General features: G+C 29.3%; 3 protein-coding genes across 3 annotated transcripts in view; 2 read left to right on the top strand and 1 right to left on the bottom strand.

Moving 5' to 3' along the window:
- The window catches only part of LOC130665824 (uncharacterized), a 45,060-nt gene extending 23,153 nt beyond the window's left edge, over positions 1-21,907 (bottom strand). The window contains exon 1 of the mRNA XM_057466431.1: positions 21,651-21,907. The gene's annotated coding sequence lies outside the window, so the exon portion shown is untranslated. The remainder of the gene's footprint in view (positions 1-21,650) is intronic.
- LOC130665822 (endothelin-converting enzyme homolog) lies at positions 1,300-10,577 on the top strand. The gene is made up of 12 exons (XM_057466428.1): positions 1,300-1,858; positions 3,228-3,344; positions 3,426-3,603; positions 4,196-4,405; positions 4,483-4,787; positions 5,358-5,456; positions 5,524-5,694; positions 6,099-6,247; positions 6,323-6,545; positions 8,464-9,070; positions 9,927-10,069; positions 10,131-10,577. The coding sequence occupies exons 1-12, from the start codon at positions 1,847-1,849 to the stop codon at positions 10,305-10,307; spliced, it is 2,391 nt and encodes a 796-aa protein (XP_057322411.1). The 5' UTR covers positions 1,300-1,846; the 3' UTR covers positions 10,308-10,577.
- Positions 11,757-18,856, top strand: LOC130665823 (growth/differentiation factor 8). Its single transcript, XM_057466429.1, has 3 exons — positions 11,757-13,009; positions 14,902-15,715; positions 16,497-18,856. Exons 1-3 carry the CDS (start codon positions 12,511-12,513, stop codon positions 16,714-16,716), a joined length of 1,533 nt encoding a protein of 510 aa, XP_057322412.1. The 5' UTR covers positions 11,757-12,510; the 3' UTR covers positions 16,717-18,856.
- Positions 21,908-22,365: the final 458 nt, after the last annotated feature.

Here is a 22,365-nt window from a genome sequence, read left to right as displayed (position 1 = left end):
ACCAAATATGATCAGATGAGACCATTTTATCTGATCAGACACTTTCATATCTGACCAAGTATGTTCATATATGATCAGATAAAGACATTCTCCATATCTGTTCATGTATGACGATTTATATATAATCAAATAAGATTTGGAATATCTAATCTAATAGTAACGTTTTCGACATATGATCAAATGTTATCAGATACGGTCATTTATTCATCTGATCAAATATTATATATGATCGAGTATAATCATATATGATCAGATAAAGGCATTCTACATATCTAGTCATATATAAGCTTTCATATATAATCAGATATTATCATATCTGATCCGGTATAATCATATATGATCAGATAAAGACATTCTCTATGTCTGGTCATATATGAGCATTCGAACTTGATCAGATATTATCATATCTGATCAAGTATAACCATATATGATCAAATAAAGACATTCTTCATATCTGGCCATATGTAAGCTTTCATATATAATCAGATATTATCATATCTGGTCCGGTATAATCATATATGATCAGATAAAGACATTCTCTATGTCTGGTCATATAGAAGCATTCAAACTTGATCAGATATTATCATATCTGATCAAGTATAACCATATATGATCAAATAAAGACATTCTCCATATCTGGTCATATGTAAGCTTTCATATATAATCAGATATTATTAAATCTGGTCAGGTATAATCATATATGATCAGATAAGGACATTCTCCATATCTAGTCATATATGACAGTGCACACATGTTTAGACAAGACGATTTTCCATCATCGATCAGATATGATTGATCATATATGATCAAAAAAGGCAATTTTTCATCTCCAATCAGATATAGCTGTTCATATATGGGCATATATCATCATATATGTTATTTTTCGTGGAGAAATTAAAAATTTTCATTTAACCATCCTATTGTTCCCCGTAAAAAATTTTTTTTTATCAAAATTTCTTACAAAATTGTCTATTTTTTCCAATTAAAATTAGATAAATTCAAATGTAATTACTCATAGTCCCCAATTTAAAAAATTTCAAGTTTATTAAAATTAATCTATTAACTGAAACCATAAATAAATATATTATCATAAGAAATTCCAGATGGCACCGAAAAATCATGAACGTTATCATTTAATGTTACTTAACTTATTTTTTTTTTCGGACATATATAACTAAATTCCCAGCTATCTGTAAAATAAATGTGATACGGAGAAATCAATAGCGGCGAGGTCCATCTGAAAAGACAGCGCCGACAGACTAAAGCGCGTGTGCTGTACCACGACGACGAATAACATCAGTCTTAACGCAAGTGCAGTAACAAGATACATTAAAAAAAATATACATTATAAATAATAACAAATAAAAATAATAATAATTAAATATAATCATAAATTTAAATAGTGCTATTTAAATATATAAATATTAAATTGCAATGACGAAAAAAAAAATTTATTTTTTAATGAGAAGAGTGATCGCGGTGACAGACCGCGAATAATTGTTGTGTTATTATTTTGCCTATAATTCGATTTAATTGAATATTTAATCATCTAAATAATAAATATAGTAAATTATGAGTACATTTATATTTATATAAATATATTAAAGTTTATATATTAATATATATCAATATTTTTTCATATAAATTTTTGCCTAATTCACTTCAAAATACTAGAGAATTTCGATCGATAGTAGAATTTGACGCAAAAAAAAATAAATAAATATATAAATATATATACATATATTTTGATGTGTTGATAATTAAACGCACAAAATTATAATTGTTGTCTTGGTGTAAATAAATTATTAAATTTCAAATATTTAAGTTGAAGGTGAAGAAAAAAAAAATGTCTGTAAAAGTAAGTATCCTATTGTTAACTCAGCAGTTTTTTCTGGACCGAATGATATAATTATGTAATTATTGTTATGAGAAAATATGAGTATGATTATTAAATAGTGCGGAAATAAATGCGTTTGATGAGGGTTTATATACATTGCGAGTTTGCGCTGTTTATATATTACCTGAAAGACGCGCATGCGGTTTAATATTAAAAGCGTACTTTGTAATTTGTATCATCGTCAGAGTCTTTAAATAAAGTTACACTTAGTGTGTACATATGGTCAGTTGAGAATAATAAGCGGAGAGAAAATAATTTGATAAATTTTCAGGGCTGTAGAAATATTTATGCTTCTAATTTTATTATTTTTTTATATAAATGCGATTAATCTCATTATTGATTGTAAATATGTACGTATATGTAGCTGACAGAAGGGAGTTTTTAGGGACTAGTTCATTTTTTATCATTTTAAGGGAAGTCAGGATAAATTTTGAAAAAAAAGAAAATATTGAATTTCTAGAAAAATAATTACTTAGTGACTATTGCTAATGAATCGAGGTTAAAATAACTAAATTTAGAATGTAATATGGGCTAAAATTCAACTTTTTTATTTTGGCTATACATTAAATTTTTATATATTTAGTAATTTTAATTTGAGTAAAAAAAATAAACAGCTAAAATTTTTAAAACTATTTCATTTATTTTACTATAGAGCTAATTTTACTGTAGAGTAGTAAATTAACTAAATGAAAATCCAAACTAATAAAATTATATTTTTATTTATTTTAGTTATTATTATTATTATTTGCCGTGTATCGATATTGTAAATTCCTATGCCTCAAAGCCCGAGTAGAGAATCAAGTGAATTTATTTATTTATTTTTTTTGCCTTAGCCGGGATTCGAACCCTGATCTCCCGCGCGTGAGTTCTAGCCTCAGGCCAACGCTCCACAGTCTCCTTTAGCTAAAGCCGAATTAACGAGTAATATATATTCAAATACTCTGCCCCCAGTCGTTTATTTAAATCTTAATATTTAATAACAAATTAGTAAAATTCCAGTAATTTTTTAGCTGCCGTAATAATTAATATTATTGTTCCCACTTAAATAAATTACTATGCCTAGTTTCTTTCAGTGATTCTCGAATTTTAATCCATACTCAATATACCTTCCTCAAAATCTTTAAATCCTTCAATAAAATATCTAATAAAATCTATGCCACCTAAAAAGTATTTTTCAACAACCCTCTATATTATCCATTTCATCCCCATCAATTACCTAATTATTTTCATCTCCAGGTTCAAAATTCTACTTATCGCTACCGAATGTCACCAAACTACAAAAATTACACCCTACGTTTTTTATCCACATTATAATCATAATTATTTACAGATGACTAAATATAAACACACAGAATTTGAGGATGACAGCTGCAGTAGCAGTATTGGTTCCGTTATACTAAATAGTGAAGGCATTAGTACTTCTGCAACTCATATACGATATCACTCAGTATGTATTAATTTCTAATAATAAGAACATTAATAATAACAGTAGCAGCAGTGATAATATTTAACATAATTGACTTTAAAGGGAATGAATTTTTGGCGCGCAAGAAGTAAACTTGAACGCTGCTTATTTTTGATATGTCTCGGTCTTTCACTTATTATTTTTATACTGCTCGTTGTTATCATAACAACAGCAACAAACAATAGTCCTATTAAAAATGAGTGGGATGATGCTCAGATTCTCCATGTATCCACATCAAACAGTAATTATTTATGATTACAGCTTAAAATTCATAATAAATTAGTACCCGAGTTAAAAAACAAATTCGGATATAAGTCTCAAAGTTCTCAATGAAGTTTTTGAATATCAATTTAGAATTTGAAGCTTGACAACAGTATAAAAAGTTATCCTAGTTTAGTCTTCAAAGAAGTAGTTACGACCAATTTTACCACTTTGAGACTAAACTGGAATAACACAATCTGGATTAGAGCCTCAAAATACTCAAAACATGCAGGAATAATTTTATCCATATATGAACCTCAAAAGTCTCATTCGACGGATTCTCTCCCCTCCCTTTTCTATCTAAAATTTTAAAAAGTCCGGAGTATAACTTTTCATTCGTTGAGGATTTTGAGACCTTAGTTATAATTCAAAATCGATAAATTATTCGCATTTATACCTCATAGTTCTCATTGAGAATTTTGAGTACTAAAGTAGAGTTACTTTCTTGGCGGCAAATGAAACATTAAAGGAATTGAGGCTTTTGAGGGCTAAACTAGAATTTGTTTTTTGACTCGGGTAAACAATGAGTGCCAAAAAATTTGATAACCTTCAATTTGATTTTCTCTCAATAGGTAGCTTTCATTGCTTAACTGAGCATTGCGTCACAGTAGCAGCAACAATAATAAACAGTATAAATCCGTCTATAAATCCGTGTGATGATTTTTACGAGTACGCTTGCGGTGGGTGGATTAAAAAAAATCCAATACCAGATGGCAAAAGTATGTGGGGTACTTTTGGGAAATTGGAACAAGACAACCAGCTCGTTGTCAAAATAGCGCTGGGTAATTTTTGATATTTGGTATTATCTATTTTTATCACAATAATTAATTGATTAATTGATAATTTGATCAATTTTTAGAAAAAGAATTGAGTGAGATGAAATCAAAAGCTGAACAAAAAGCAAAACTGTATTATTTATCATGTATGGACGCCAATGAAACGATAGAGGCGCTTGGCGCCCAACCGATGGTTGATCTTTTGAAAAGAATTGGCGATTGGAATATAACAAATAGTAATAGCAGTATAACAGACCGCGGTTTTAATGTTTCTAGCTGGAATTTACAAACTAGCATGCATGTTTTACAAAATGTTTATAATATGGGAGGCCTTTTTTCTTGGGCTGTTAATGAAGATGATAGAAATAGTACTAGACATATTATACAGGTATATATATTTTTTTTTAGTAATCCATTGATCAGTTCCAGCCCTCAAATGACGGACTTCTGTAAAAATCGCGAATGTGTCATCCGGTGACATTTTGACCCTAGCGTGAAAAGTGACCGAATTTTTGAAATTTCGATTGCAAAAAATTCGGGGACATATTTCTTACTTTTAAAAAGAAGTTTCATGCAGAGTCATATAAGATTTTTGGGATTTTCAATAAAAAACGAAAAGAAAACTATGAAAAAATTTTTTTTTTACTCAAATACGCGCTATTTTGGTCAGACTTTAAGATATTTTTGATTCCATAAGTTAATTTTCCAAAAAAAAAACCATTTTCTGAAGAATAAAATGAAAAATTTTCGAAAAAATAAGTCCGTCTGATCCTAATTCCAGCAAAGAAATTTCAAAAAAATTGATTGAAAATGATCTGCGATCTAAATGGCGCCCAATTTCATTTAAGGGTTAAAATTGAGACGTAAATCCACTAGGGACCCAGTCTAGAGACCCCAATTTTATTAAAAAAGGCCTTCGTAACCCGATGACCATGAAATTACTCATTTTTGGTTACAGATTGATCAAGGTGGATTAACGTTGCCGACAACAGACAATTATTTGAACAAAACAGAACACGCCAAAGTACTCGCTGCCTACCTAGATTACATGACCAAGGTGACGGTTGAGTTTTAAATAAAAAATTTGTTTTATCCATAGATAATTTTATTAATTTATTTTTTAGATCGGGGTTCTTTTGGGAGGGGAAGAAAAGGACACTAAGAGACAAATGCAAGCTGTGATTGATTTTGAAACGAAATTAGCAGAGATAACGATCCCCCAAGAGGACAGACGCGATGAAGAAAAATTGTACAATTTAATGTCCATTAATCAGTTGCAAAAAATTGCGCCTTTTGTTAGTATATTCATATAAAATATTGTGTATGTGTTTATAACGACTACTTATATATTTCATATAAAGAGACCGGGGTAAAATGGCTACATACCAATCTTCAATTTTTTTCCTTTTAATTTTTTTAATACAAACATTTTTATAAATTTATGGGACAAATTGGGCAGTCTAAATTTTTTTAATTATACATCTCATATATATATGACATATTATTATTTTGCACATATATATGGTATATTTATTTCCCACAAATGACTAAATAAATTTCCTAAAAATTTTGGGCCCTTTTTTTCGCTTAGAATTTTACCTTGGCCTCTACATATATATACAATATATGAAAATTTGAGTTTCTTCAACATTAAAAAAACAAGTGATCAAATATTTACACCCATATTAATCTATTGCAGATGTCTTGGGTGGATTATTTCAAAAACGCAACAAAATTAGTCGGGAAAAAAGTCGACGGTCGGCAAATGGTTGTCAATTTTGCCCCTGAATATTTCAAGAAACTGTCTAAGCTCGTGCAGACCTACAACGAAACGACCGACGGCAAAGTGTGAGCTCGAAAATTTGAAAATTATTTTTGGGAATGTGCTGATAGATAAATTAATGGGTTACATTTTTACGACAGGGTGCTCAATAATTATTTAGTTTGGCAAACAGTAAGGTCACTTACGGCATTTCTCTCCCGGCCCTTCCGTGAAGCGTACAAAGGTCTCAGGAAAGCTTTAATTGGATCCGAAGGCAGAGAAGAACAATGGAGGTACTGCGTCAGTGACGCAAATAATGTTATGGGTTTTGCGATTGGCGCCATGTTTGTACGGCAAGTTTTTCATGGTAAAAGTAAACCGAAAGTGAGTATTAATATATAAACAACCGGGTGAAAATATTTAGCCGAAATTACGCCGAAGTCGTAGAATTTTATTGGAAAAGTCCAAAAGTTGGCCGAAATTTTGCTGTTTTTTATAAACAGGCCGAAAATTGGCTGATAAATTGAGGCCTTCCGTATGAAAATAACATACATGGTCAAAATATATGTAAAAATGTATGATAAATATCAGAAAATATAAGTGGTGAATTTAACTATATTTTCTGATATATTTTTTTTTATATTAAAAAATATAATACTCATCATATACGAGTTTGTATATGTTTAGCATGTATAAAATATATATGTCAATCATATACAAAAAATATATTTTTATCATATATGAAAATATATATTCTTTTCTTATACGAAAACTATATTTTTATCATACATAAAAATATATATTTCTATCATATACGAAAAAAAATATTCTGATCATATATAAAAACATATATTTATATTGTGTATGGAAAAAAAAAGTTTCTTATTCGTATGACCAACTCCAATTAAATTAGATCTAAATTTTAATATACTCTTTAAATGGCAGTTAAAATTTTCAAAATTAGTTAATTTGATGCGAATATATATATCCATATACATATACATACACCGAATAAAATATATGCTTAAATATAACAAAAAAAATATATGGTGCCATATATAATATAAATTATATGCTACCATATATTTCATTTCATATAAAAATTTTATATTTTTTGAATATAAAAGGAAATATATCAATCCAATATATTATAAGGTAATTGTAAATGTATATATAGCTTAATATAAAAAACATATAAGTTACATATATGGAATACATATATTTACTACACGGAAAGAAAATTATAGCAGCGGTTCCCATAATTTTGTGAAATTTTTTCCTATACCATCATAGGAATTACGACCATAAATTATGGGAGCGGTTCCTATAATTATAGGAATGTTGCCCATAATTATAGGAATAGTTCCTATAATTATGGGAATGATACCCATAACACTATAGGAATGATTCCTATAATTATAGGAATGGTTCCTATAATTTATAGGAATACTTTCTATAATATTATGGGAATCATTCCCATAATATTATGGGAATGGTTCCTATAATAGTATGGGAACTATTCCCATAATATTATGGGAATGATTTCCATAATGCAATTGGAATGGTTCCCATACCATTATGGGAACGGTTCCCATAATATTATGGAAACCATTCCCATATCATTATGGGAACCATTCCTATAATATTATGGGAATGGTTCCCATATTATCATGAAAAAATTAATTTAAAAAAAAGTGTGGTAATCACTTCTACAATACACAGAAATATTATTAAACATAAAAACAAAAATTCAAACATTGAAAAAAAAATCGTATTTGGCAAAAAACATTAAAATTTTTAACAAGAATTTTTTGTCAGCACAAAACATTCAAGAAAATTCAAATTTTGGAAAATTTCTACACTATTGTGCAAAAAAAAAATTTAATGATATTATAGGGATGGTTCCCATAACATTATGGGAATAGTTCCCATAATATTATAGGAATAGTTCCTATACCAATATGGGAACCATTCCCATAATGCATAGGAAAACTTCCCATAATTTTCTTTCCGTGTACTGTATATAATTTTATATTAAATCGGCGAAAATCTCTATATGATTTTTTATAATATACAATATAATATATCATATATTTTTTTGTTGCAAACATATATGATTTTATATATTTTAACCATATATTGTATTTTCATCCGGGCTGAGTACTTTTTTTTGAATGAAATTTAAAAAATATCAACTATAGAACAGAAAATTGTCAAGTTGTCGGTCAAATTTCCGCCTTGTGTTCAATGGGACTTTTGTCGGCCACTTTTCGAATAAAAAATTTTATAATTTTTTTGACAGGCCGAAGAAATGATCGCGAGTATTCGCGAAGCGTTTGTCAAAAACTTCAAAAATTTGAACTGGATGGACAGCGAGACCCGAAAACTGGCTGAAGAAAAGGCCAATGCCATTACGGACATGATCGGATTCCCGGCATTTATTTTGTCGGCAAGTGAATTGGATGAACGGTACCAGGATTTGAATATCAAGGACAATGAATACTTTCTCAATAACATCCGGATAAATAAATACACTTTGAAAAAAAATTTAGAGAAACTTGATCAGCCGGTGAATAAGACGACGTGGATAATGACACCGCCTACTGTTAACGCTTATTACACTCCGACTAAAAACCAAATAGTATTTCCCGCTGGAATACTGCAGAGTCCATTTTACGCAATGGATAATCCAGCGAGTCTGAATTACGGTGGCATTGGTGTGGTTATGGGCCACGAACTTACACATGCGTTTGATGATCAAGGCCGTGAGTATGATCTCAACGGTAATTTAAATAAATGGTGGAATAATGCTACTATTCAGAGGTTTAAAACTCAGACAGAGTGTTTTGTTCAACAGTATGGTAATTATGAGATTGAAAATCACCATATTAATGGAAGACAGACTTTAGGTAATTTTTTTTTTACTTATAAGGGGGGAGGGGGAATAAGACACCATTTGTTTGAAACAAAATTTTTTTTTGTGAGTTTATGTAGACTCTAGAAAAAGTACGGGGTGAGTTGGTCACGAGTAATGAAGAAAAATTTTTATGTTGACTAAAATTGAAGAGAAAAAAATTTAAGAAAAATTTTACCCTCAGTTTTTTTGTTGGTTGCCGATAAAAATTAACGATGAAAAATTTTTTGGTAAAAATTTTGAAATGGTCGCAATGTTTGGACTTACCCCAGATTTTTTCTAGACTGAAGAAGAACTTTTATAAAAAAACATTTTTTGGCTAAATATTTATGGAGTCTCTTAAAAAAGTATGGGGTAAGTTGGTCCTTAGTGCAGCCATTTGTTGAAATTTTGAGAAAATAACAAATTTTTCGTATTTACGAAAATTTTGAAATGACCATCAGATGACCAACTCACCCCATATTTTTTTAGAGATCACATAATTTTCCGTTTCATTTCCTCCCCCCCCCCCTTCCTCTACATTTCATTACTTTACCAGCTAATTATCTTGCATCGATTTCCGCTGAAATTTAAATTTTGAATTTGCCGCCAAAAAAATAAAAAAAAATTACATGTCCTAATTCCCCGACTTTATAAAAATTCAAAATTTATTTTTGAATCTGGCTTCCGATCGCACTGAAATATCACAGGCTTTATATTTTTAATATCAAATTCCTAATCTTATTTTGTAAAGTAAAGCGACGCCGAAGGTCGGCGGTTCGAATCCACCTCGGAGTCTTAAAAAACAAATTTCAAAATTTATTTTCCAAAAATCAGATTAATTATTGAACCATTGAATATTTACATTACAGGTGAAAATATCGCAGATAACGGAGGATTGAAGGCAGCCTATCATGCATATTTGAACGCGCCCAAAAGTTATCATGACCAATTGCCATTACCCGGTCTGAGTTCTTTGAACCACCGCCAATTATTTTTCATTAATTTCGCTCAGGTAATTGACGACTTGACCAGCAATAAAATTACATTTATCTCTGAAATAAAAATGATTGTAGGTCTGGTGCTCAGCGATAACCTCCGAGTCACTGAATCTCCAAATAGAAAAAGACTCTCACTGTCCACCAAAATTTCGCGTAATAGGGCCGCTGTCAAATTTTCCGGAATTTTCACGGGAATTCAATTGCCCTCGGGGATCTCATATGAATCCGGATGTCAAATGTGAAGTCTGGTAATCAACAAGAAAACCAACCAAAGATAATAAAAAAAAAGTTTTAATTAAAATAAAAAAAAAACCGTTTGTACAAACAAAAGCCTACGTGCTTTTTTACAGAATAAAAAAAAGTTTATTGATTTTTAAATGAAATAATTATTTTTTATCTTAAAACTTCTTTGTTATTAAAACCTTTGTGCAGTGACGTTTTGATAACGCGCATGACAAATTATAAATAAATAATTATTTAAATTTAAAAAGTTATAACTGAATAATAAAAAAAAAACACAAAAATGAATAACGAGTCTTTTTATTAATTAATCATTTTTTCTCGCTGCTTTATCTATACGCGCGTCATAAAACGACGCGTGGGGCGGAAACACGTGCTAATGTTGTCAATATATATATTATATTATACATACATATATATAATTAATACTAAGTCATATTAGCAATTAAATTTACGCAGCACAAACTCCCTTGCTAAAATTTTTTTGCTAACCCACATGTTTTCTACACATGTATTTTTATTTGTTACATTCACAATATAAATATATAAATATATATGAATATAGGGGAGATTAGGGCGCAATGAGATATTCAAGGATATTAATTATTGTGACTTTCAAGTCAAGACTATTTTTATTTTATTCACTTCAAAATAATTTATTATTTTTTTCAAATTTTTTTAGCCGAAATAAATTTTTTGAAATTTTTTTTTTTTTTACTACTGCCCATATTACCTCAGTACTGTACTTCACTTTGAATCTTATACTCAAAAATTCGAATTTTGGGGAACGAAATTCAAAAAAATTTTTTACCGCATTTTTATTTTCTAATATTTGAATTAATGTTCAAAATTTTGACTCAAAAATTCTTCTCAGGAGAAAAAAAAAATTTCTTTCATTTTTACGTGGCCATTTTATCCACTCAAAAAAAAACAAACGACCTGCAGCCCCAAAAAAAAATTGCAAAAATTTTACAAGCCCCCCCTCAAAAAATTTAAAATCCCAAGAAAAAAAATGTAAAATAAAATTTTATTTATAAACTCGATGTAAAAATAAAATCGCCACGTAATCAATAGTGTTGCGAAGACAAAAAACAAAAAAAACAAGTAAATAAAAAAAAAAATTGAAACAGTAAAAAAAAAAAATATTTCGGAAGGGTCGCAAGGTATCGCGTGCCGATCAAGTTTTCGCGGATTAATTTTTATTTGGCAGGTCTCGTGAGTAGCGCGCGCATGCTAACTCTTTCTCTTTTTCTCATCTTTCGCATTCTCTTTCGCGATTTTTTTTATTCATCACATATGTATATACATTATATACTAGTTTACACACGCATTACACACAACAAGACTTAACACAAATATATACATATATACATATATATAGAGTACGGGTGTCTTATTAAACTCATAAGTACTTCCATAAGTCCGTCTCCGTCATTCGTTTAGCAACGTCCTTACGATTACTACAACACCGCGATCCACTACCACCGTCGTACTTTACCGTCGACGACGATCTACACCACGACAACACAACTATAATATATATATCAGAGCAGACGAGAACCCGTGCGGATTCACTACACATCACATAACGTGTGTGCCACTCAGCCACTCACGTACACGCAGGTTGTTTCCAACTTTTCTCTAAAGATTATTTATCGCGGGCGCTTAAAAAAACGTTCATTAGTATTTTTAAATATTTCAAATTCGCGTCCAATTTCCCTCCGAAAATTTTCTCATACAAATACATCTAAAAATATATATATAAAAATATAAAAACTTTTATTTAACTCCGAAAAAAATTTATCGATCAAACAATCGCTTATTTTTGTGTTAAATATTATGTGAGCAAGTGTTAATTGTGTATATTTATATATAATATATATACATATATATGAAAAAATTTTGTTTGAAAAAAAAAAATATATAAAAAAAAAAAATAACCAAGAGCACGTGGGAACAGTGAATTTGCACGTGGGCATTTTTAAAAATTTTATTTAATTAGTAAATTAATTAATAAATTAATTAATAATGAGTTGTAATAATGGATAAGTGTAAATTAATAATAATAATAATAAAAGACAATAGCGCCCTGTGGCGCGAATTAAATAATTATTGATGATGAGGATAACGTTATCAGAGAGACGAAGACGAAGACGTAGACGAGGTGCAATTAATAAAAATATTATAAATTTATTTATTATATTAATAATTAATAATGTTAGATAATAAAATGATTAAAAGAATATTAATTATTTGGTTGATTATTATTTTTGGAGTATTTGACTTAACGCCATTGGCGAAAAACGGTCTTATAATGCCAGTGTCATCTACGACAAGTAATAGAAGAAATTATAATAGTAATAATAGTAATAATAATAATAATAATAATAATAGTAATAATAATAATAGTAATAATAATAATAATAGTGGGGGTTGTAATACGTGTAAAATGCACGAAGAAATACGTGCGTTAAATTTAGAAGCCATTAAGGAACAAATTCTTAACAAACTGGGACTTAAGCAGGCGCCCAATATGACGGGACGTGCGCTGCCTAAAATACCACCGATATCAAAACTAATGGATATGTATGGAATACAAGCCGATGAACCTGTCGTTTTAAGAGAGCAAACGAGCTCTGGTACTGCACATTACTACGATGAGGTTGACGAATTTACGGCCAAAACTGAAAGTGTTTTCGCACTTGCTCACCCACGTAAGTTTTTTATTTTTATTTTTACTGTTCACTGCAGGGTCAAAAATCGGGAGTGATTTCGGAGTAATAAAGAATTTTATTTAAATTCGCATTCACTTGGGATTTAATCCGCGTTCACTCCGAAAATTTTTTAAAGGTGGAAAAAATTTAGTGAATGGGATTTTATTTGAATTTTAATCCCGGGTCTTAAGGAGACGAAAAATCGCTTAGAGATTTTTTTTGGTGATCGGGATTTTAAATCCGCATTTAATCGGGACCGGATGGAAAAATTTTACTCGCGGGTTTGAAAATAAAAAATTGCACGGATTTAATCCGCGGTCAATTTGAAATTTTTTGCAGTGAAATTTAAAGATTTTTAGAAAAAAACTAAAAAATTATGAATATTTAGATGAAAATTTATTTAAAATTTCTCATAAATTAATTCAGCGCAAGAATATTTCGCCTAAAAAAAAAAATTTTTTTTAGTGCAGTGTAAAAAAAATAAAATCTAAAAGATAATTAAAATATATTCTCCCATCCATATAAGCCCGGTAAAAAAAATTCGCCAACGCTGACGTCATTTCTGCCCAATGACTAATAAACATAAATTTCTCATAGTTTTAGCGTGTGTGGGTTAACATATGAGGACGTGTGTAAGTAAGATTAACCGGCTCGGCATATGTGCCCTAATATGTTCGTGTGTATGCATACATACACATTTATACACATAAATATACGTATGTGTAGGAGACATTGAAGGTCATGGCCAGTGCATGACCTAGGTCAGTACTACAAGTCACACCCGTCATGGCATCATTACCTCCGAGACTAAGACCTACCCTAGACAATTAATTAATTCAATCCTTCATTGATTTTAATTTTTTTTTTTTTTTCAAATCTTTAAATAAAATTTGATATCAATGAATCCCCCAAAATTCACCGGTCACGTCTAGACATTAAACAGACATATAGTGCACGTGTGCACTAACTCATGCGCTTTTAACACCTGCTCTATTTTATCAGCCGTATTAGTGTTGTAATTATTTACCGTTTGTTTGACTCAATTTACTAGTATGTCTTCTTGCAAAAAAAAAAAAAATGCGTGTATATATATATATATATATATTTTATAAAACAAACCGTATAACGGTGTACCATGGATTTATATAGCTAGCTAAAGTAACATTAGCCAAATAAAACGCGCACGCATCCTTTTTACCCTTCATGGCAAACAACACACGTTTTATATCGTAATGTCCGTATCCGCGCAACGACTTCTATGTCGTATAATTGTAAATTACACGTATCGACATATTACACACACATGTATATATTATATACACACATATGTATGTACTAACGATACACCCTTTTTATATCCAATTGTCCCTACACGCAAATTGGATAATTTTAAATCGATCCAACCAGTAATTTTGGGCCATTATAAAAAAAAAAAAAAAACGGATATTAATAAAAATTTTTTCAAGATCTATAAATTAATTATTTATTATTATTTTGAATTAAACATACGAGCGTATCAAAATTATTATAAAAAAAAAAAAAAAAAAACCGCATATTGATTGAATTATCTGTGCGATTGAATGTTAATTTTTTTTTTCTATTTATAAATAAGGTTATCGCTCGTCGTGTGACGAGCGCACTGTTTGAGTAGGTACCGTTCAAAAAGTTTTAATATGTAATTTGATAAACCATTTTTTTTATATATATACAAAAAATTAAATTAATTGCCTTAATTATATATATATATGTGTGGAAAATTTTTTAAATATCATGTAATAAAGTACGCAATATAAGTGATAACCTCATGCAAGAATTTAAGATTTAATTAAAAAAAAAAAAAAAAAAAATTGAGATATTTTTTTATGAGTGATTTTTTTGGTTAATTGTTACAGGTTCAAGATTAAGACATTCGGAGCAAGACAATTTAGATATATTGTATTTTAAATTTTCTGATAAAATAATGCAGCATCGCGTTACGCGGGCGAAATTATCGCTTTGGGTTTCGGAAATCAGTAAGGAGCCGACTGATACGGAGCCCGAAAAAAATGATAAAAGTAAAGAAGATAAAGAAACTGATAAAGAAGAAAATAATAATAATAATAATAATAATAACAATCATTATTATAATTATCATCATCATCATCATCATAGTCATAATCACAATCACAATCATTACCACCGTCATTATCATAATGAGCACAGAGAGGTGGTCTCTATAACTCTGCAACGAGTTTTGGCGAACCCGGTCACGAAATCGGAAGGCGAAAATACCGATGAGGGCTCGCAATTGGGCCCGCCGTTGGTCACCAAGCACTTGATTGGGCGCCATCAGGGAGAAGAACACGGCTTTTGGGTCACTATTGAATTGGGACGGATGGTCGCCGAGTGGTTCAGACATCCGAGAAATAATTTAGGAGTTGTTTTAAAAGTTAATGACGAAGATACTAATGATAGTAATAGTACCAGCAGTTCTGGAAGTTCAACTAGAAAAAATAGCCTTTGGAAAGTGGAGACCGATCCGGAGGCTGAGTACGCGCCCTATCTGGAAATTCAGATGCAAGAACTAGAATCGAAACGTGGGTCGAGGGTTAAGAGAAATGTCGGATTGAATTGCGATGAAGCGAGTCAAGAAACGAGATGTTGTCGATACAAGCTTACAGTGGATTTCGAAAAATTTGGATGGGACTGGATTATTGCGCCTAAAAAGTAAGATTTCAATTAATACTGATACCAAAAATACAAAATTAAACCCGCGAAAATATAAATTTACATTTATTGCCCATTTTTATTTTCGCTTAAAAATTTTGTGGAAATTCACTGACGTTAAATGCGCGATATTGGCTTGGATTGCGTCGGTTTGCTATCAAATTTTTACTGATATCTAAAAGTGTCCTACTGAACAAACCTGACGTAGTTTGAAATCGTTTAGTTTGGATTTTCACTAAAAAAATCCTAATTGAATTTGAAATTTCACGGACTTCGTTGGTTCGGTCAAGGATTTACGTCTCAATGATATCCCATGCCCACTGGCTATCACGGCAATTTATGAAAAAATTCTTGTTGAGAAGCTCAGAGCGATGACCTGTGAGTGAAAAATCGGTGGTTCGATCCCACAAGATTTTTTTCTTAATAAAATTTTTTTGTCTCAATATTCGGGAGTAAAAAATGATTATGGCCAAAATCAAGTATAATAACCGTAATAAAAAATTATTGAATTCCATTGATAAAATTTTACCCGTAGGCTGTCAAAAACATTGCGGATTATGTGCGGATCGGAATTTTTTAATTTACTGAACCGCTTAAAAATAAAGTTTATCCCTAGAAGAGGTCTAACATAAATTAAAAAAAAAATTCTGCGCGTTTTCAATGCGAATATTTTAAGATTTCGGGTATAAGAAAAAAAAATTCGAATAAAAATTCAAAATAGGGCTCAATAATAACTAATATTCTGTCAGTGACTAAAAGAATTTTTTTTATCCATCAACAGATACGATGCAAATTACTGCTCAGGTGACTGTCCAATGGCCTTTCTTCCAGCTTATCCGAATACACACATCGTAAGTTTAGCCGAGCCGCCAAATAATACCGGTCCATGTTGCGCGCCCAGAAAATTGTCTGAAATTACAATGTTGTATTTCGACAACGAGTACCAAATTGTATTTTCTCGTCTGCCAGGCATGGTCGTCGAACGTTGCGGCTGCTCATAAAATTATTTTTTTACCACCGGCATTTATATATAAATATAAATTATAAATATAGATGTTAGGCATGTTGCGCATCTATTAGCAATTTTATACGCTTTGTGTAAGTATACTAGTGAAATTATAAATTAATTCACCGAGGAATGAATTTTTTAAATAACAACGAAAAAAAAACTTAGACTGAAAAAACATTTTTTGATACAGGGGAGGGGCGGGCAAAACGGGACTGCTAGGAAATAATTAATTTTTGTGCATGGGAAAGTTCCAGATGCTGTAGAAAAAATTTTTTTTTCCCGGGTGGGCAAAATGGATCACCCAAAAAAAAAAATATTAATAATTTTTTTTTTAGCATTTGACTTTGAATTGAAATTTTATCTAAACTATCAACTTGACGAGTAAAGTCACAGGATACTTTTTTTAAGAAAATTTAATTTCCTACAAAATTGTACCTGTGTAAATTTTTTGTATTTTCAATAGTTTAGTCAGAATTTTAATTCAAAGCCCAAAAACTTCTAGTAGAATCAAATTTCGATCTCAATTATAAACCCGATTCTTGAAATCAAAATTCCCAGTTATCTATCAAAAATACCGCAAAATTGCACAAGACCAAATTTATACAAAATTAAAATTCCTACAAAAAAGTATTCATTAATTTTTTTCTCAAACTCAAAAATTTCCCATTTATTTCCATTCAAACTAAAAAAAAAAAAATCAAACTATTGTAGATAAATAACTTATATAAAATTTAAATATAGCCAAGAATTCACAGTATGTATTTTTTGTGGCCAACTTATACATTCATTTCACCGAAAAATTCCTTAAAAAAAAATATAAAAAACATTTTTTGACAAAATAAATTTTTACCAAATTTTTGGGGTGGTTCGTTTTACCCACCGGTTCCGTTTTGCCCGCGCTTCCCTATATATACATAAAAATATATGTATACATTATACAATTTATAATTTTTACACAATATTTTAATAATAATAATAATAATTGTATACATTTTAATGTGCACGTGTGACGTTTTATTTTTTTTATCCGCATATATACCTTGAATAATAAATAAACAACTAAATATATATAATCTACCTCAAATACATTCAGCCCGAATGGAACAATAAAAAAAAAAAAATTAATTACACAAATTTCGGTAAATACTAAAAATTTTCCTGACAAGAAAGTTAGCAGACATTCAACAATATTTTGATTTATTTTAACAAAAAAATTAATAATAAAAAAAATATTTTGAAAAATTGCACGTGTAGTTTTTTAAATTTTCTACATGTGCATTTTTTTGGAAATATTTTTTTTAATTATTTATCTGTTAAAAAAATTTATTTAAATTTTAAATGTCTGCTAACTTTACTGTCATAAAATTTTCGCATAATAACAATTATCGCATCAAATACTTACACAATAAATCGGTATGACATTTATTTAAAAATTAATAGGATAATAATCTGAATCGCGATAACGTCTCTGTGACTGGAAAATAAATAAATGATAAACTAGACATTGTATTGTTGTAATTTAAGAAAATAAATAGGAATAAAGTGGACTGAATTAAATAAAGGCAACAATGTTGCAGCAATTGTCAAGTTTGTTATTAAAATGCATAACTGCATGGGTTAATAATGAATAAAAAATAAATACGATGTAACTTCTTTAAAAGTTCTGATAGATATATGAGAGCGCGACCTCATTTTAAATTATCTTGATCATTTTTTTTATTTTTTATAATTATACAAGTGTCTGAAAATTGTATATAAGAATTGATGGTCGGTATAAAATTTAAGACGAGACGCGCGAATTTTTTTTTTTTAAATCATACGTCCATAATAAATATTGATTAAATATATATACATATATATATTGAATATGATCGCATTTAATTATTAATAAGCGAGTGCATTAAATTATGATTTATGTGTGTATGTGTGTGAATAAAACTTACGATTATGTAATTTTATTGTTATATATTAATTTCTGATGATATATATACATATATATGTCACGGAGATAATTTTCATAATTTTAAAATTAATAATAATCGTAAGTTTAATACTTTGATTTGAATATTATTGAAATGTATCGAATAATTATTAAAAATATGTAATAAATAATGTAATGACTTTAGTAAATTAGTGTTTATAAAGAAATATAAGATGCTGTAAAATTTATTTTTTTTTATTGACATTTATTTTTACATATAAGAGAGTAATTGGCAAATATTTTATTAGATATTTGATTGAAGGATTTAGAGATTTTGAGGAAGGAATATTGAGTATGGATTAAAATTCGAGAATCACTGAAAGAAACTAGGCATAGTAATTTATTTAAGTGGGAACAATAATATTAATTATTACGGCAGCTAAAAAATTACTGGAATTTTACTAATCTGTTATTAAATATTAAGATTTAAATAAACGACTGGGGGTAGAGTATTTAAATATATATTACTCGTTAATTCGGCTTTAGCTAAAGGAGACTGCGGAGCGTTGGCCTGAGGCTAAAACTCACGCGCGGGAGATCAGGGTTCGAATCCCGGCTAAGGCAAAAAAAATAAATAAATAAATTCACTTGATTCTCTACTCGGACTTTGAGGCATAGGAATTTACAATATCGATACACGACAAATAATAATAATAATAACTAAAATAAATAAAAATATAATTTTATTAGTTTGGATTTTCATTTAGTTAATTTACTACTACAGTAAAATTAGCTCTATAGTAAAATAAATAAAATAGTTTTAAAAATTTTAGCTGTTTATTTTTTTTTACTCAAATTAAAATTACTAAATATATAAAAGTTTAATGTACAGCAAAAATATATAAAAACCAAATTTCGATCTATCAGTATATTACAATCTAAATTAAGTGATTCGGAAAAAAATGACTCAGAATAGGCATTGCAGTATTTCCAAACAGAAAAAGATAGCAATCAGATCAATCACCAACTAGACATTAAAAAAAAAAATAATAAATAAATAAAAGCTGTCATCGGACAGAATAAAGAATTTTTCCATCTCGAATCTGCGATACTTTAAATATTGACGGCAGATAACTATCTTAAGTAATAAAAGTTAAACTAAAGCCAATTTATAAATAATTTAAATTGACAGTCTATAATAAAAATGAGTTTAATAGATTGAGATAGATGTGCGTGTGGTCTTACAGGACAGGGTTGATGTGTTACCTGATGCCCCCCTTTGACGAGTTTAAACTCACATCATAAGGCTGCATCGCACATGTGCGTAAAGAGGAAAAAATGCATACGCACAAGGGGGGAGAACAGGCCACCGGCCTTATGGGGCTGCCTGAGGAAGCCATAGAAATTTTTTTGTAACCCCATAATGATCTACTGCTTCCTTCTTCACCAGCTCGATAAATCGTCTGTCGCTTTACTTTATATACATTTACACACATATATACAAATATATATATATATATATATAGATATATATAAGCTTGCAAGGTCATAACGAATTATTTAAACGAAAATTTATGTCTGTGGTCGTTTATATACATGTATATATATACAATATTAAAGTATATATTTAAGTGTATGAATTTTTTTTTTTAATGTTTCTGTTGCTTCTAGGAAGAACGCACCCGGCAATATTTGCTTGATGGCCATAGCAATCAACTGTCGAGACAAGAGCCAGACACGACCGCGCAATAATAGCAAACTCAATCTAGATTAATAAGCTCTGACATATCATATCATATCGCCGCGCACACGCACCATCTATTATGTATATACATATATATGTATATATATATAGTGATAATCATAATTATCAGGTTATTATTTTAGTTGCGATCACCGATTACAGATAGGCCTTTTATTTTGACGCCTTATCGATCTTCATTTTGACTTTTTTTTTTTTTTTTTGTAGAAATTTAGTGTTTGCATGATTCACTGATAGTCAAAGTAGCAAACATCCGGCAATTTTGTTTTTGTCAACAAACAAATTAAATATTGAATGAAAAAAAAAATATTTGGCAGCTAAGAAAAATAAAGTTAAAAAAAAATATTTTTTAATTGGAAATTTTGAGGGAAAGAAAATTTTTCGAATTCGGAAGAAAAAAAAAAATTACTTTGTACAGAATCGAGCTCAATTTTTTTTTGTTGAAAATTTATGATGCAAAAAATTATGGAGGGAAATTTTTTGTTATTGAAAATTTCGATCGGTCGTTTCTAAGCCAATTTATAAATTTCGCTCAATTTCGAACTTGATGTAGAAAATGTGGAGAAAATTTTATTAGGATCCGGGATAAATTATCAGCACTATCGCGATATATATATGAATTTTTGAATCCTGATACTTTTGGAATCTAAACAGAGTCCGAAATTAGGTAAAAATTTTCGTAAAATTGAGCTGTACCCTGGTTAAAAATTCCGATTGAAATCCGAATGGGATCCGATTGAGTATAATCGGAATGAATCGGTTTCAATCGGAAAAAGTGCATAAAAATAAAAATATTATTTTCCGATTGAAATCGATTAAAAATTTTGAATGGGAATCAATAGGTTTCAATCGGAAAATAAAATATTTTTCGGGAATTTCCTATTCACTCCAATAGGATTCAATCGGAAATTTCCGATCAAATCTTATTGAAGTGAATCGGATTTTTCAACTAGGGTAAAAAAATGCAATAAATTTTTATGAACTCTACTAAAAATTTTAAAAAATGTACAGAACTTTTCAAAAATTTCAAAATAATTTTCTATTTTCTTATAAAAGCTCCGAAAAATTCGAACCTCTGTTATTTTCATTATCATTTTCAATTTTGTACTTGACATAATTATTTAGTTTTTTTGTAATCATTGTTATCACTGACTACCTTGCCCCCAATTAAAATTGCATAATTAATTTGATTATTTCCCATACTTATGATTAAAACTGAAATTAATAAAAAAAAAATACTTACAATTTTTATAACTCTGCCGGCTAAGACCACGAAAGAATGATCTATAGATCTATAGATCAATCGATTGATTGATTGATTACTTTTTCAGCTGTTAGATCTTACATTGAATTAATAAAAGTAGTCAGTCATTATAATTAATGCTCTGAGAGTTTTGAATTTGGGTTAAATTCCGACAATGGACCGTTTGGATAAAAATGAAAGTTTTGTAATTTAAATATAAAATTGAAACCATTTGAGTGTTTATTTTATTTATTACTGCTACGTCACTAAACCATGGACCTTTTTCTTTGTTAGATTGTCTAGTTCAATAGAAAAAATCAAACTTAAACTTGCATATTTTAATTATCGCTATCGATAACAAAGTTCTCTTAAAAATTACAAAATTTTTTGCAGTTAAATTGCAGTAATTTCACTTTTTATTGCCATTGTATTCGAAGTTATGAATAATCGAATTTTAATTACGATATATCGAATCGAATAAAAAAACAATAAATCGATATATCGAATCCTGAATCAATAATCGGAGAAAATATCGATCTAAGATCTATATTATCGATCACGATAAAATTGAAATAATAATAATTTTTGGTATTCGACTTTAAATTAAAATTCTGTCTAAACTGTCAACTTTACGAATAAAGTTAATGAGTACTTTTTTGAAGAAAATTTAATTTCCTACAAAATTGTATTCATACAAATTTTCCATATTTTCAAT

The sequence above is a fragment of the Microplitis mediator genome, chromosome 3 (genome assembly GCF_029852145.1).
Source record: "Microplitis mediator isolate UGA2020A chromosome 3, iyMicMedi2.1, whole genome shotgun sequence".
NCBI lineage: Eukaryota > Metazoa > Arthropoda > Insecta > Hymenoptera > Braconidae > Microplitis > Microplitis mediator.
This window is presented reverse-complemented; position numbering and strand designations above follow the sequence as displayed.